Below are 17,566 nucleotides of genomic sequence, written 5' to 3'. Positions count from 1 at the left end.
GCGATGTAGAGAGGATGGAGGGGGAAGGCCGCGGAGAGAGAGGATGGAGGGGAGGGCGCGAGAGAGAGGATGGAGGGGGGGAAGGCGCGAGAGAGAGAGAGGATGGAGGGGGGAGGCGGCGAGAGAGAGAGAGGATGGGAGGGGAGGCGCGAGAGAGAGAGAGGATGGAGGGGGGAGGGCGCGAGAGAGAGAGAGGATGGAGGGGGAGGCGCGAGAGAGAGAGGGATGGAGGGGGAGGCGCGAGAGAGAGAGAGGATGGAGGGGAGGCGCGGAGAGAGAGAGACAGAGGATGGAGGGGGAGGCGCGAGAGAGAGAGACAGAGGATGGAGGGGGAGGCGCGCGAGAGAGAGAGAGACAGAGGATGGAGGGGGAGGCGCGAGAGAGAGAGAAGAGGATGGAGGGGGAGGGGCGAGAGAGAGAGAGAGAGATGGAGGGGGAGGCGCGCGAGAGAGAGAGGATGGAGGGGGAGGCGCGCGAGAGAGAGAGAGAGAGGGAGAGGGGAGGCGCGCGAGAGAGAGAGGATGGAGGGGGAGGCGCGCGAGAGAGAGAGGATGGAGGGGGAGGCGCGCGAGAGAGAGAGGATGGAGGGGGAGGCGCGCGAGAGAGAGAGGATGGAGGGGGAGGCGCGCGCGAGAGAGGAGAGGGATGGAGGGGGAGGCGCGCGAGAGAGAGAGGATGGAGGGGGAGGCGCGTGAGAGAGAGAGGATGGAGGGGGAGGCGCGCGAGAGAGCGAGAGAGAGAGAGAGGATGGAGGGGGAGGCGCGAGAGAGAGGATGGAGGGGGAGGCGCGCGCGAGAGAGAGAGAGATGGAGGGGGAGGCGCGAGAGAGAGAGGATGGAGGGGGAGCGCGAGAGAGAGAGAGGATGGAGGGGGAGGCGCGAGAGAGAGAGAGGATGGAGGGGGAGGCGCGAGAGAGAGAGAGGATGGAGGGGGAGGCGCGAGAGAGAGAGAGAGAGATGGAGGGGGAGGCGCGAGAGAGAGAGAGAGAGAGAGAGAGAGAGAGGATGGAGGGGGAGGCGCGAGAGAGAGAGAGAGGATGGAGGGGGAGGCGCGAGAGAGAGAGAGAGAGGATGGAGGGGGATGCGCGAGAGAGAGAGAGAGGATGGAGGGGGGAGGCGCGAGAGAGAGAGAGAGGATGGAGGGGGAGGCGCGAGAGAGAGAGAGAGGATGGAGGGGGAGGCGCGAGAGAGAGAGGATGGAGGGGGAGGCGAGAGAGAGAGAGAGAGAGAGAGGATGGAGGGGAGGCGAGAGAGAGATGGAGGGGAGGCGCGAGAGAGAGAGAGAGGATGGAGGGGGAGGCGCGAGAGAGAGGATGGAGGGGGAGGCGCGAGAGAGAGAAGAGAGATGGAGGGGGAGGCGCGAGAGAGAGAGAGAGGATGGAGGGGGAGGCGCGAGAGAGAGAGGGGATGGAGGGGGAGGCGCGAGAGAGAGAATGGAGGGGGAGGCGCGAGAGAGAGAGGGGATGGAGGGGGAGGCGCGAGAGAGAGAGGGGATGGAGGGGGAGGCGCGAGAGAGAGAGGGATGGAGGGGGAGGCGCGCGAGAGAGAGAGGATGGAGGGGGAGGCGCGCGAGAGAGAGAGGATGGAGGGGGAGGCGCGCGAGAGAGAGAGGATGGAGGGGGAGGGCGCGCGAGAGAGAGAGGATGGAGGGGGAGGCGCGCGAGAGAGAGAGGATGGAGGGGGAGGCGCGCGAGAGAGAGAGGATGGAGGGGGAGGCGCGCGAGAGAGCGAGAGAGAGAGAGAGGATGGAGGGGAGGCGTGAGAGAGAGGGATGGAGGGGGAGGCGCGCGCGCGAGAGAGAGAGGATGGAGGGGGAGGCGCGAGAGAGAGGATGGAGGGGGAGGCGCGAGAGAGAGAGAGGATGGAGGGGGAGGCGCGAGAGAGAGGATGGAGGGGAGGCGCGCGAGAGAGAGAGGATGGAGGGGGAGGCGCGAGAGAGAGAGAGAGAGGATGGAGGGGAGGCGCGAGAGAGAGAGAGAGAGGAGAGAGAGAGAGAGAGAGAGAGAGGATGGAGGGGGAGGCGCGAGAGAGAGAGAGAGGATGGAGGGGGAGGCGCGAGAGAGAGAGAGAGAGAGGATGGAGGGGATGCGCGAGAGAGAGAGAGAGGATGGAGGGGGAGGCGCGAGAGAGAGAGAGAGAGGATGGAGGGGAGGCGCGAGAGAGAGAGAGGATGGAGGGGGAGGCGAGAGAGAGAGAGAGGATGGAGGGGGAGGCGAGAGAGAGAGAGGATGGAGGGGGGAGGCGAGAGAGAGAGAGGATGGAGGGGGAGGCGAGAGAGAGGGATGGAGGGGGAGGCGCGAGAGAGAGAGAGAGAGAGAGGATGGAGGGGGAGGCGCGAGAGAGAGAGAGAGAGAGAGAGGATGGAGGGGGAGGCGCGAGAGAGAGAGAGGATGGAGGGGGAGGCGCGAGAGAGAGAGGGGATGGGAGGGGGAGGCGCGAGAGAGAGAATGGAGGGGGAGGCGCGAGAGAGAGAGGGGATGGAGGGGGAGGCGCGAGAGAGAGAGGGGATGGAGGGGGAGGCGCGAGAGAGAGAGGGGATGGAGGGGGAGGCGCGAGAGAGAGAGGGGATGGAGGGGGAGGCGCGAGAGAGAGAGGGGATGGAGGGGGAGGCGCGAGAGAGAGAGGGGATGGAGGGGGAGGCGCGAGAGAGAGAGGATGGAGGGGGGAGGCGCGAGAGAGAGGGGATGGAGGGGGAGGCGCGAGAGAGAGAGGATGGAGGGGGAGGCGCGAGAGAGAGGGGATGGAGGGGGAGGCGCGAGAGAGAGAGGATGGAGGGGGAGGCGCGAGAGAGAGAGGATGGAGGGGAGGCGCGAGAGAGAGAGGATGGAGGGGGAGGCGCGAGAGAGAGAGGATGGAGGGGGAGGCGCGAGAGAGAGAGGATGGAGGGGGAGGCGCGAGAGAGAGAGGATGGAGGGGGAGGCGCGAGAGAGAGAGGATGGAGGGGAGGCGCGAGAGAGAGAGGATGGAGGGGAGGCGCGAGAGAGAGAGGATGGAGGGGAGGCGCGAGAGAGAGAGGATGGAGGGGGAGGCGCGAGAGAGAGAGGATGGAGGGGGAGGCGCGAGAGAGAGAGAGAGAGGATGGAGGGGAGGCGCGAGAGAGAGAGAGAGAGGATGGAGGGGGAGGCGCGAGAGAGAGAGAGAGAGAGAGGATGGAGGGGGAAGCGCGAGAGAGAGAGAGAGAGAGGATGGAGGGGGAAGCGCGAGAGAGAGAGAGAGAGAGGATGGAGGGGGAGGCGCGAGAGAGAGAGGATGGAGGGGGAGGCGCGAGAGAGAGAGAGAGAGAGGATGGAGGGGGGAGGCGCGCGAGAGAGAGAGAGAGATGGAGGGGAGGCGCGCGAGAGAGAGAGAGGATGGAGGGGGAGGCGAGAGAGAGAGAGAGAGGATGGAGGGGGAGGCGCGCGAGAGAGAGAGAGAGAGAGAGAGAGGATGGAGGGGGAGGCGAGAGAGAGAGAGGATGGAGGGGAGGCGCGAGAGAGAGAGAGAGAGGGATGGAGGGGGAGGCGCGAGAGAGAGAGAGAGAGGGGATGGAGGAGGAGGCGCGAGAGAGAGAGGGATGGAGGAGGAGGCGCGAGAGAGAGAGAGAGAGAGAGAGAATGGAGGGGGAGGCGCGAGAGAGAGAGATGGAGGGGGAGGCGCGAGAGAGGATGGAGGGGGAGGCGCGAGAGAGAGAGGATGGAGGGGGAGGCGCGAGAGGAGAGAGGATGGAGGGGGAGAGCGCGAGAGAGAGAGGATGGAGGGGGAGGCGCGAGAGAGAGAGGATGGAGGGGGAGGCGCGAGAGAGAGAGGATGGAGGGGGAGGCGCGAGAGAGAGAGGATGGAGGGGGAGGCGCGAGAGAGAGAGGATGGAGGGGGAGGCGCGAGAGAGAGAGGATGGAGGGGGGGCGCGAGAGAGAGAGGATGGAGGGGGAGGCGCGAGAGAGAGAGGATGGAGGGGGGGCGCGAGAGAGAGAGGATGGAGGGGGGCGCGAGAGAGAGAGGATGGGGGGGGCGCGAGAGAGAGAGGATGGAGGGGGGGGCGCGAGAGAGAGAGGATGGAGGGGGGGGCGCGAGAGAGAGAGAGAGAGAGAGAGAGAGGATGGAGGGGGAGGCGCGCGAGAGAGAGAGAGGATGGAGGGGGAGGCGCGAGAGAGAGAGAGAGAGAGAGAGAGAGAGAGAGAGAGAGAGAGAGAGAGAGAGAGAGAGAGAGGATGGAGGGGGAGGGCGAGAGAGAGAGAGAGGATAGAGGGGGAGGCGCGAGAAGAGAGAGAGAGAGAGAGAGAGGATGGAGGGGGAGGCGCGAGAGAGAGGATGGAGGGGGAGGCGCGAGAGAGAGAGAGAGAGGATGGAGGGGGAGGCGCGCGAGAGAGAGGATGGAGGGGGGGGCGCGAGAGAGAGAGAGAGAGGGATGGAGGGGGGAGGCGCGAGAGAGAGAGAGAGGATGGAGGGGGAGGCGCGAGAGAGAGAGGAGAGAGAGAGAGAGAGAGATGGAGGGGAGGAGAGAGAGAGAGAGAGGATAGAGGGGGAGGCGCGAGAGAGAGAGAGAGAGAGAGAGGATGGAGGGGGAGGCGCGAGAGAGAGGATGAGGGGGAGGCGCGAGAGAGAGAGAAGAGAGAGAGAGGAGGATGGAGGGGGAGGCGCGAGAGAGAGAGAGAGAGAGGATGGAGGGGGAGGCGCGAGAGAGAGAGGAGAGAGGATGGAGGGGGAGGCGCGAGAGAGAGAGAGGATGGAGGGGGGAGGCGCGAGAGAGAGAGGATGGAGGGGGAGGCGCGAGAGAGAGAGAGAGAGGATGGAGGGGGAGGCGCGAGAGAGAGAGGATGGAGGGGGAGGCGCGAGGAGAGAGAGAGAGGATGGAGGGGGAGGCGCGCGAGAGAGAGAGAGAGAGAGGATGGAGGGGGAGGCGCGAGAGAGAGAGAGAGAGAGGATGGAGGGGGAGGCGCGAGAGAGGATGGAGGGGGAGGCGCGAGAGAGAGAGAGAGAGATGGAGGGGGAGGCGCGAGAGAGAGAGAGAGAGGATGGAGGGGAGGCGCGAGAGAGAGAGAGAGGATGGAGGGGGAGGCGCGAGAGAGAGAGAGAGGATGGAGGGGGAGGCGCGAGAGAGAAGAGAGGATGGAGGGGAGGCGCGAGAGAGAGAGAGAGGATGGAGGGGGGGAGGCGCGAGAGAGAGAGAGAGGATGGAGGGGGAGGCGCGAGAGAGAGAGGAGGATGGAGGGGAGGCCCTAGAGAGAGAGGAGGATGGAGGGGAGGCGCGAGAGAGAGAGGATGGAGGGGGAGGCGCGAGAGAGAGAGGATGGAGGGGGAGGCGCGAGAGAGAGAGGATGGAGGGGGAGGCGCGAGAGAGAGAGGATGGAGGGGAGGCGCGAGAGAGAGAGGAATGGAGGGGGAGGCGCGAGAGAGAGAGGATGGAGGGGGAGGCGCGAGAGAGAGAGGATGGAGGGGGAGGCGCGAGAGAGAGAGAGGATGGAGGGGGAGGCGCGAGAGAGAGAGAGAGGATGGAGGGGGAGGCGCGAGAGAGAAGGATGGGAGGGGAGGCGCGCGAGAGAGAGAGAGGATGGAGGGGGAGGCGCGCGAGAGAGAGAGAGAAGGAGGGGGAGGCGCAGAGAGAGAGAGAGAGGATGGAGGGGAGGCGCGCGGAGAGAGAGAGAGAGGGAGGAGGCGCGCGAGAGAGAGAGAGAGAGAAGGGGGAGGCGCGCGAGAGAGAGAGAGAGAGAGAGAGAGAGAAGAGAGAATGGAGGGGGAGGCAGCGAGAGAGAGATGGAGGGGAGGCGCGAGCGAGAGAGGGATGGAGGGGGAGGCGCGAGCGAGAGAGATGGAGGGGGGAGGCGCGAGAGAGAGGATGGAGGGGGAGGCGCGAGAGAGAGAGGATGGAGGGGGAGGCGCGAGAGAGAGAGGATGGAGGGGGAGCGCGAGAGAGAGAGGATGGAGGGGGAGGCGCGAGAGAGAGAGGATGGAGGGGGAGGCGCGAGAGAGAGAGGATGGAGGGGGAGGCGCGAGAGAGAGAGAGAGAGAGAGAGAGGATGGAGGGGAGGCGCGAGAGAGAGAGGATGGAGGGGAGGCGCGAGAGAGAGAGAGAGAGAGAGGATGGAGGGGGAGGCGCGAGAGAGAAAAGGATGGAGGGGGAGGCGCAAGAGAGAGGATGGAGGGGGAGGCGCAAGAGAGAGGATGGAGGGGAGGCGCGAGAGAGAGAGGATGGAGGGGGAGGCGCGAGAGAGAGAGGATGGAGGGGGAGGCGCGAGAGAGAGAGGATGGAGGGGGAGGCGCGAGAGAGAGAGGATGGAGGGGGAGGCGCGAGAGAGAGAGGATGGAGGGGGAGGCGCGAGAGAGAGAGGATGGAGGGGGAGGCGCGAGAGAGAGAGGATGGAGGGGGAGGCGCGAGAGAGAGAGGATGGAGGGGGAGGCGCGAGAGAGAGAGGATGGAGGGGGAGGCGCGAGAGAGAGAGAGGATGGAGGGGGAGGCGCGAGAGAGAGAGGATGGAGGGGGAGGCGCGAGAGAGAGAGGATGGAGGGGAGGCGCGAGAGAGAGAGGGTGGAGGGGGAGGCGTGAGAGAGAGAGGGTGGAGGGGAGGCGCGAGAGAGAGAGGGTGGAGGGGGAGGCGCGAGAGAGAGAGGGTGGAGGGGGAGGCGCGAGAGAGAGAGGGTGGAGGGAGGCGCGAGAGAGAGAGGGTGGAGGGGAGGCGCGAGAGAGAGAGGGTGGAGGGGGAGGCGCGAGAGAGAGAGGGTGGAGGGGAGGCGCGAGAGAGAGAGGGATGGAGGGGAGGCGCGAGAGAGAGAGAGGAGAGAGAGAGGATGGAGGGGGAGGCGCGAGAGAGAGAGAGAGAGAGGATGGAGGGGAGGCGCGAGAGAGAGAGAGAGAGGATGGAGGGGGAGGCGCGAGAGAGAGAGAGAGAGGATGGAGGGGGAGGCGCGAGAGAGAGGATGGAGGGGGGAGGCGCGAGAGAGAGGATGGAGGGAGGCCGGAGAGAGAGAGGATGGAGGCGCGAGAGAGAGAGAGAGAGAGGATGGAGGGGGAGGCGCGAGAGAGAGAGAGAGAGGATGGAGGGGGAGGGCGCGAGAGAGAGAGAGAGAATGGAGGGGGAGGCGCGAGAGAGAGAGGATGGAGGGGAGGCGCGAGAGAGAGGATGGGGGAGGCGCGAGAGAGAGAGGATGGGGGGGGGCGCGCGAGCGAGAGGATGGGGGGGGTGCGCGCGAGCGAGAGGATGGGGGGGCGCGCGAGAGGATGGGGGGGCGCGCGAGCGAGAGGATGGGGGGGCGCGCGAGCGAGAGGATGGGGGGGCGCGCGAGCGAGAGGATGGGGGGGCGCGCGAGCGAGAGGATGGGGGGGCGCGCGAGCGAGAGGATGGGGGGGCGCGCGAGCGAGAGGATGGGGGGCGCGCGAGCGAGAGGATGGGGGGGGCGCGCGAGCGAGAGGATGGGGGGGGCGCGCGAGCGAGAGGATGGGGGGGGGCGCGCGAGCGAGAGGATGGGGGGGGCGCGCGAGCGAGAGGATGGGGGGGGGCGCGCGAGCGAGAGGTGGGGGGGGGCGCGCGAGCGAGAGGATGGGGGGGCGGCGCGCGAGCGAGAGGATGGGGGGGGGCGCGCGAGCGAGAGGATGGGGGGGGCGCGCGAGCGAGAGGATGGGGGGGGGCGCGCGAGCGAGAGGATGGGGGGGGGGCGGCGCGAGAGGGGGGGGGCGCGCGAGCGAGAGGATGGGGGGGGGCGCGCGAGCGAGAGATGGGGGGGGGCGCGCGAGCGAGAGAGGTGGGGGGGCGCGCGAGCGAGAGGATGGGGGGGGCGCGCGAGCGAGAGGATGCGGGGGGGGGCGCGCGACGAGAGGATGCGGGGGGGCGCGCGAGCGAGAGGATGGGGGGGGCGCGCGAGCGAGAGGATGCGGGGGGGCGCGCGAGCGAGAGATGGGGGGGGCGCGCGAGCGAGAGGATGGGGGGGGGCGCGCGAGCGAGAGGATGGGGGGGGGCGCGCGAGCGAGAGGATGGGGGGGGCGCGCGAGGAGAATCATGGAAAGGGGATGGGCAGAGTGAAGGCCTCCTTTAGGCAGGACGTTGTTTTGTCACTTTGAATAGATTAAGGGAGTCAGGGTTTGTTTTTGACATCTGTGTTACATTGAGATTGCCCTTCACATCCTGTCTCATAGCGCAAACAGGAAGTGAGAAAAAAAAATCCCTCCAAAGTGAGGGAATGCCTTATGTCCCCACTGGTAGTACTCTATTGCTGTACAGGTGATAACCCAAGAGTTGAGATTTCTTTCAATAAATTAGGTTGCTGAATCTCCCTAACAGGCAGCAATTAAAACTGAAAGGGTTTTTAATCCCTCCACACTGTCTAAATCTGAAAGAAAAGGTCTTGCGTTTAGCCACATCTGCATTTAGAAGCATTTAAAAAAAAAAAAAAAAAAAAAAAAAAAAAATCAGAATAGCGAAAAACGCCTGTAAATGAAATGCAGCTAAACTCAGCTTCTGAAATTTTTTTGTGCATTCCAAAAAAGCCTCTAAACTGAACTTCCTAGAAAGGACTGTAAAGGACCCTGTATACATGTACTGATAAGATGAGGGGAGTTCAGGGGCAGCTGAAAAAATGCCCAACTGCTCCTAGACGTCCGTTTAGCATCAGCAGTGGCCTAAAGTGTGCAATGTGCCCATGGGGGACACGCACCACCCCCTGAATGCCTTCTTATGTATATCAGTGTGCACCATGTCTGATGATGACCCCTGACAGCCCCAGTCACTGAGCACTCCATGTGACATGTGGGCTCCCCCAGCTATGGGTGTCCCCCCCCCCCAAATCTAATCAGCGCACAGCTGAAGTCCATACCGCCCCCTCCAATCTCACCGGTAATGGACAGGAACTCCTTCAACAGCTGAGCAGACACCCCACAATCTGCCTCCATCTTCCCCGCGCCAGGCAACAACAAGCCGTGACGTCACTGCCTGCGCCGCTGCCACTGTAGTGTCACAGTTTGATACCTATCACAGGATGGTGCGGAAGTGACGTTGTTGCGTACTGCGCATGCGCGATGCGCTCCAAACGCTCGCGCCGTGCGTTCCAACATAGTTTCGGCAATACAGTTCAGCGAAACCATCACATAATGTTACGGAAGTGATGTTACACACAACACAAACACGGGCCACGTTGTTGCGTACTGCGCATGCGCGATGCGTTCTAAACACTTGCGCCGTGCGTTCCAACATAGTTTCGGCAATACAGTTCAGCGAAACCATCACATAATGTTACGGAAGTGAAGTTACACACAACACAAACACTGGGCCGTTCGTTACAACACTAATACTTCCCTTGTTACCTAGTAGGTTTTGCATTGCTGGGACTTGTAGTGCCTATCCTGAGCTACATGCTTCAATGTTCAGTGTCCTCATCCCTATCCCCATGCTTCAATGTTCAGTGTCCATCCTTATCCCCGTGCTTCAATGTTCAGTGTCCTCATCCTTATCCCCGAGCTTCAATGTTCAGTGTCCATCCTTATCCCCGTGCTTCAATGTTCAGTGTCCTCATCCCTATCCGCGAGCTTCAATGTTCAGTGTCCTCATCCTTATCCCTGTGCTTCAATGTTCAGTGTCCTCATCCCTATCCCCATGCTTCAATGTTCAGTGTCCTCATCCCTATCCGCGAGCTTCAATGTTCAGTGTCCTCATCCTTATCCCCCTGCTTCAATGTTCAGGGTCCTCATCCTTATCCCCGAGCTTCAATGTTCAGTGTCCTCATCCCTATCCCCCTGCTTCAATGTTCAGTGTCCTCATCCCTATCCGCGAGCTTCAATGTTCAGTGTCCTCATCCTTATCCCCCTGCTTCGATGAGGACACTGAACATCGAAGCATGGGGATAAGGATGAGGACACTGAACATTGAAGCTTGCGGATAGGGATGAGGACACTGAACATTGAAGCACAGGGATAAGGATGGACACTGAACATTGAAGCTCGGGGATAGGGATGAGGACACTGAACATTGAAGCAGGGGGATAGGGATGAGGACACTGAACATTGAAGCTCGGGGATAAGGATGAGGACACTGAACATTGAAGCAGGGGGATAGGGATGAGGACACTGAACATTGAAGCTCGGGGATAAGGATGAGGACACTGAACATTGAAGCTCGGGGATAGGGATGAGGACACTGAACATTGAAGCTCGGGGATAGGGATGAGGACACTGAACATTGAAGCATGGGGATAGGGATGAGGACACTGAACATTGAAGCTCGGGGATAAGGATGAGGACACTGAACATTGAAGCAGGGGGATAGGGATGAGGACACTGAACATTGAAGCAGGGGGATAGGGATGAGGACACTGAACATTGAAGCTCGGGGATAAGGATGAGGACACTGAACATTGAAGCTCGCGGATAGGGATGAGGACACTGAACATTGAAGCAGGGGGATAGGGATGAGGACACTGAACATTGAAGCTCAGGGATAAGGATGAGGACACTGAACATTGAAGCACAGGGATAAGGATGAGGACACTGAACATTGAAGCTCGCGGATAGGGATGAGGACACTGAACATTGAAGCATGGGGATAGGGATGAGGACACTGAACATTGAAGCACAGGGATAAGGATGAGGACACTGAACATTGAAGCTCGCGGATAGGGATGAGGACACTGAACATTGAAGCACGGGGATAAGGATGGACACTGAACATTGAAGCTCGGGGATAAGGATGAGGACACTGAACATTGAAGCACGGGGATAAGGATGGACACTGAACATTGAAGCATGGGGATAGGGATGAGGACACTGAACATTGAAGCATGTAGCTCAGGATAGGCACTACAAGTCCCAGCAATGCAAAACCTACTAGGTAACAAGGGAAGTATTAGTGTTGTAACGAACGGCCCAGTGTTTGTGTTGTGTGTAACTTCACTTCCGTAACATTATGTGATGGTTTCGCTGAACTGTATTGCCGAAACTATGTTGGAACGCACGGCGCAAGTGTTTGGAACGCATCGCGCATGCGCAGTACGCAACAACGTGGCCCGTGTTTGTGTTGTGTGTAACATCACTTCCGTAACATTATGTGATGTTTTCGCTCAACTGTATTGCCGAAACTATGTTGGAACGCACGGCGCGAGCGTTTGGAGCGCATCGCGCATGCGCAGTACGCAACAACGTCACTTCCGCACCATCCTGTGATAGGCATCAAACTGTGACACTACACCACCACCTAATGCCCCCGCCTAGAGCACACACAGGCACAAGAGGCAGATCAACGCCTCACCGCTATGTCGCCGCCCTGCACCTGACACCTAACAGCTGAGAGAAGACTCTTCGGCGCTAGAAGTTTACGTTTTCCTTGATTATTAGCCTGACGGTCGAGCGCACAGTCTTGTGGGGCATTTTGAGCTTCCTACACTTCTGTGCCTTCACGGCGGCCATGTTTTCGGAGACCAGTTCATGAGCACATTGAAGGTTACTCGTCCCTCTGACGGGAAGACAGGTTTGGAGCGTTGTATGTCCCTCTGAAAACTTAGCTTGCATTGTTCTTCTATCTAGACTAGAGACACCTATTTCAAATAAACTTTATTGATCATCAGTTTACTGAGCATAATTGCTAACAATTTAAAGTAGGTCCCTGGATCCCTCTGCTCTTAAAGCGGTTGTATAGTGTTTTGTTTTACTTTTACCTACAGGTAAGCCTATAATAAGGCTTACCTGTAGGTGAAAAAAATATCTCCTAAACCTGTACGGTTTAGGAGATATTCCCCTCGCAATGAGCCGCTGACTGCAGCAGCGCATGCGCACAGGGGATTTTCAGCTGAAAGCCCGGCAGACGCCGGTGTTCGAACAGGTAGTGTCCCCCACCACATACTGTCCGCCCTGTACGGCGCTTGACGGGGGATAAGGAAAAGCCGAACATCTCCGAAGATAAACGGTGCCTGCGCACTGTGTCCAGGTTCAAGCCCCACCATCCAAGTGGACATAGAGTTAGAAGCCGAGCGAAGCCTGGCGCGCGAAGGGCCGAAGTGTGGCCCTGTTACTGTGAGCAACCATATGTCCACTTGGATGGCGGGGCTTCAACCTGGACCCAGTGCGCAGGCGCCGTTCTTCTTTGGAGACTTTCGGAGTCTCCTTGTCTTCCGTACTGTGAAAGCGCTGCGCCTGCACAGTACGGGCCGGACACTATTCGATAGGCGGACACTTTGTGTCAGAACACCGGACCCTGCCGGAAAGAAATCGCGGGAGTGACGATATTGTGGCTCTGGCCACTCACAGCGCCGGAGCCGCGATAGCCGGAAGACATGCCGAGGGAACATGTCAACTCCCTCGGCGTGGATCGGGCAAGATGTTGGGGCTTTGTTCTAAGGTAGGTATTTCATAATGAGCTAGTATGCGGTGCATTATCCCTTTTCCCTGGCAGGTCTAAAAAAAAAAAAAAAAAAATAGCAGCGGGTTTACTTCCGCTTTAAAGCAGAGTTCCAGCCTAAATTACAACAATGCCTGCAATTATTGGAGAACTCACCCCATTTATATTTGGATACTTTTTTTTTTTTGTCATTTACTACCTTATCTTGAGTCTAAAGGCTGTACTCCCATTGTTCCGTCAGAATTGGCGAGCCGTCAGATTAGGTAACGGAAGTGACATTCCGTCAGTTGCGCATGCGTCCACCACTACCAGGTTTGCTCATCTGACAGAACACCTGCAGTAAGAAGAAGGCAGCGGATATCTCAGTACACCCAGCTATGTCTTGAATTTTGCAATTTTTAGCAATAAATTGAGCACATATAAATAACTATAGTGTATTGACATCCTGTGATGCTGTTTAGATGTTACATTTTGAAAGCCTAAAGGTTTAGCGCTGAGCAGTGCAGGGTGTACCAACATGGCCTCCGCCACCTTCTTACTGCTTGGATCCAGCTTCATTCAAAATGTAACAACCAAACAGCATCACGGAAGTCAACATACTATATTTATTTATATACGCTCAGTTTATTGCGTTTCCTAATCTGACGGGTCACCGATTCTGACGAAACACCGTCCAACCTCGCCACGGCAAGGCATGTCATTTCTACTTGTCCAATGGCTCCTGGGAAAGCAGTGTTATCAATCCCAGGAGTCAATGGGCATGCTCCCGCTGTTAGCATCACATTCTTTCACAATCAGAAATGACGCAATGCTAGGCGGAGATAGCTGCCAGTTTTGAAATGAGAATTCAGTCTTTGTTTAGATTGGTACTGTGTGGCAGCAAAGGTATCTTTAGCGACTGGCAGTATCGGTGGCATCAGGAACAATAGGAGCAGCATCTCAAATCAGGTTATTTTATTGCACTGACCAAGAAAACTGATGGGGCACTGCATGTTAAAACTGATGGGGCAATTTGTTCCCACTGCACATGCGCAAGAACAGGAGGTGCATGCTGGATAGCGAGCTGCACCTAATCCCGGAAGAAAGTCGCAGCGGGCTTCAGATGCCAACTGTCAGGATGACTGTGTGCTGAATCTGGAGTTTATAATAAGTACTAAAAAATGCTGGTTTGTAATCGACGTGTGGTGACTTATTTTTCGTTAAATCTGATTTTATTGAAAAAATATATAGAAAGGTTAACACATAAAAAATAGAAGCAAAAGCCTGCTTTGATAAGATAAAGTAAAAATATTACAATCTCTTATGTGCAAATTCAAGAAACAGGGAAGTACAGGTGGTTGTATGGAAAGCAAGGGATACAGGGTACCAATGCCAGTGAGGGGGTGTCTGCAGAGCCACCTTCAGCCCAAGCAAGGAAATCTGAGGACTAACGGAAAAGTGTGAAGAGTATATATAAGAAGGCTAAAGTTTTAGCAAACCACCTTGACCACATCTTCTATAGAGATTTTGAGTTTCTGGCTCACTTCCAGGATTTGTTTGCTCACTTGTTGTCTGGAGGACATCAGAGCCAGAGCACCCATATGTGGACTCCATCCATGAACTTCATTTAGAGGTTCCCCTGTTCAGAGTGTTGTCTATCTGTTATAAAAATAAATATGCAGGGGAATGCCAGCGCCAATAGTGTTGCTGGTGATGAGGTGAAACAATATTTTTAAGCTACATTAATTTGCATTCTTTTTTTTTTGTAATACATTTTGTTGGTATATCAAAGTACACATGTATATGGCATTTGAAAGTGGAACTAACCCTTCCTCCATTTTACAGCCAAGGAAGCTGCCATCTTAGCCTCCATTTGATATGCAGTTGCCATGGTGCTGCATATGTGATCGGTTATGATACCAGCTACTTAATGGCGTGATAGGTAACAGCAGAAGTAGCTGTGATATTTAACAATCATGGCACGCCTTAAATGGAACTGAATTGGGAAAAACATAAAGCGGAACTTTACCCATAACAGCGTGATAAAAAAGAATGTTCTTTAGCAAGGAACATACATTCCACATTAATATTTATACTACCAAAATTAGTGTGTGCTGTAAATTTCCTCCAGCATTGCTCCTGTTTCTTCTTGCTGGAGGTGGCCATTTTGCAGAACCCCAAAGCCCCAGCAGTAAATCATAAAGCGTAACTAAACCCATCAGTTTAGTGGTTTCAAAAAGCAGGAATGCCAGGATTGCTAACGGTCACGTTTGCTTGTGTCCTCAACCAAATTGTCAAACCATCAAATGGCTGGTGTCATAAAAGATCACATAGTTACATAGTAGGTGAGGTTGAAAAAAGACACAAGTCCAACCTATGTGTGTGATTATATGTCAGTATTACATTGTATATCCCTGTATGTTGCGGTCGTTCGGGTACTTATCTAATAGTTTCTTGAAACTATCAATGCCCCTCGCTGAGACCACTGCCTGTGGAAGGGAATTCCACATCCTTGCCACTCTTACAGTAAAAAACCCTCTACCTAGTTTAAGGTTAAACCTCTTTTCTTCTATTTTTAATAAGTGGCCACGAGTCTTTTTAAACTACCTTTTGCGAAAAAGTTTTATCCCTACTGTGGGGTCACCAGTATGTTATTTGTATATTGAAATTATATCCCCTCTCAAGCGTCTCTTCTCCAGAGAGAATAAGTTCAGTGCTCCTCATAACGAATATCCTCCAGACCTTTTATCAGCTTTGTTGCCCTTCTTTGTACTTGCTCCATTTCCAGTACATCCTTCCTGAGGACTGGTGCCCAGAACTGGACAGCATATTCCAGGTGCAGTCGGACCAGAGTCTTGTAGAGCGGGAGAATTATTTTATCTCTGGAGTTGATCCCCTTTTTAATGCATGGCAATATTCTGTTTGCTTTGTTAGCAGCAGCTTGGCATTGCATGCCATTGCTGAGCCTATCATCTACTAGAACCCCCCAAGGTCCTTTTCCGTCCTAGATTCACTCAGAGGTTCTCCCCCCAGTGTATAGATTGCATTCCTATTTTTGCCACCCAAATGCATTATTTTACATTTTTCTACATTAAACCTCATTTGCCATGTAGTTGCCCACCCCAATAATTTGTTCAGATCTAAGGTTTCCACATCCTGCGGAGAAGTTATAGCCCTGCTTAGCTTAGTATCATCCGCAAATACAGAGATTGAACTGTTTACGCCATCCTCCAGGTCGTTTATGAACAAATTAAATAGGATTGGTCCCAGCACAGAACCCTGGGGAACCCCACTACCCACCCCTGACCATCCCGAGTACTCCTCATTTATCAGCACACACTGAACTTGCCCTTGTAGCCAGTTTTCAGTCCATGTACTCAGCATATGGTCCATGCCAACTGACTTTACTCTGTACAGTAAACATTTATGGGGAACTGTGTCAAATTATTTTGCAAAATCCAGATACACCACATCTACGGGCCTTCCTTTATCTACATGACAGCTCACCTCCTCATAGAAGGTTAATAGATTGGTTTGGCAAGAAAGATTCTCCATGAATCCATTTTGATTACTGCTAATGATAGCTTTCATGACTAAAATCTTGTATATAATCCCTTATCATCCCCTCCAAGAGCTTGCATACTATTGATGTTAGGCTAACTGGTCTGCATATCCTCGTGCTTCCTAGTGAGCCTGTCACTGATCGTCTGTTCCCAGTCATAGGGAAAGACTATCAGTGACATCACACGCCAAGCCATGCCCCCTACAGTAAAAAAATAAAAATAAAAAAAACACACACACACACGCGTAACCCCTACACTGTCCCCTAGTGGTTAACCCCTTCAGTGTCAGTGACATTTTTACAGTAATCAGTGCATTTTTAATCGCACTGATCGCTGTATTAATGCCAATGGTCCCAAAAATTGTCCGATGTGTACACCATAATGTCACAGTCACAATAAAAATCACTGATCGCTGCCATTACTAGTAAAAAAAAAAAATTATTAATAAAAATGCCATAAAACTATGCCCTATTTTATAGACGCTATAACTTTTGCGCAAACCAATCAATAAACGCTTATTGATTTTTTTTTTTTACCAAAAATATGTAGAAGAATACATATCGGCCTAAACTGAGGAAAACATTTTTTTTAGATATTTTTGGGGGATATTTATTATAGCAAAAAGTAAAAAATATTGAATTTTTTTCAAAATTGTCGCTCTACTTTTGTTTATAGCGCAAAAAATGAAAACCGCAGAGGTGATCAACTACCACCATAAGAAAGCTCTATTTGTGGGAAAAAAAGGAGGCCGATTTTGTTTGGGAGCCACATCTCATGACCGCGCAATTGTCAGTTAAAGCGACGCAGTGCCGAATCGCAAAAAGGGGCTTGGTCCTTTAGCTGAATATTGGTTTTGGGGCTTAAGTGGTTAAGGGGGAGATTTTCTGGGGACCCCGATGCCAAGGGGAGACTCTCTGGGGACCCTGTTGTAAGGAGTAAGCTCTCTGGGGACCCTGATGTAAGGGGGGGCTCTCTGGGGACCCTGATGTAAGGGGGGGCTCTCTGGGGACCCTGATGTAAGGGGGGGCTTTTTTTGGGGACTGTGATGTAAGGGGGGGGGGCTCTCTAGGGACCCTGATGTAAGTGGAGGACTCCCTGAGGATACACACACACGTATATTACTGTATATACATGTGTATGCCCACCCAAGCATATGACTTTAGTACGCTGCTATGTGCTCTAGCCCCAGATCTTTTGTAGCCCTAGCAATGCCCCTTTCGAGCACTGTCAAATTGTTTTTATTTACCTATCTTTTAGCAAGGGCTCTATCAGTCAGGGATAAGGGAGAGTGGCACTGAGGAAATATTTTGGGGGTGGGCTGGCTATGTGTGGACATACTCACACCCTCGGTCATGTTATACATTAAGGGAGCAGTGCCAATGTGTCATAAATGACACATTATTTATAATTTCATGCATCTTTAACCACTTGCTTACAGGGCACTTAAACACCTTCCTGCCCAGACCAATTTTCAGCTTTCGGTGCTCTCACAATTTGAATGACAATTACTCAGTCATGCAACACTGTACCCAAATGAATTTTTTGTCCTTTTTTTCCCACAAATAGAGCTTTCTTTTGGTGGTATTTGATCACCTCTGGGGTTTTTATTTTTTGCGCTATAAATGAAAAAAGACCGAAAATTTTGAAAAAAAACACATATTTCTTTGTTTCTGTGACAGAATTATGCAAATTATTAATTTTTCTTCATAAATTTTGGTCACAATTTATACTGCTA

The 17,566-nt window shown here is 55.3% G+C and overlaps 1 protein-coding gene across 1 annotated transcript in view; it reads right to left on the bottom strand.

Moving 5' to 3' along the window:
• The window catches only part of UBXN7 (UBX domain protein 7), a 34,285-nt gene extending 22,924 nt beyond the window's left edge, over nucleotides 1-11,361 (bottom strand). Inside the window, 1 exon segment of the mRNA XM_077485160.1 lies at nucleotides 11,272-11,361. Within this exon segment, the coding sequence (XP_077341286.1) occupies nucleotides 11,272-11,361 (90 nt within the window).
• Nucleotides 11,362-17,566: the final 6,205 nt, after the last annotated feature.

The sequence above is a fragment of the Lithobates pipiens genome, unplaced genomic scaffold (genome assembly GCF_037356315.1).
Source record: "Lithobates pipiens isolate NorthernLeopardFrog02 unplaced genomic scaffold, aLitPip1_a1.2 Scaffold_18, whole genome shotgun sequence".
Lineage (NCBI taxonomy): Eukaryota > Metazoa > Chordata > Amphibia > Anura > Ranidae > Lithobates > Lithobates pipiens.
The sequence above is the reverse complement of the archived record's forward strand: the minus strand, read 5'-3'. Positions and strand labels throughout refer to the sequence as shown.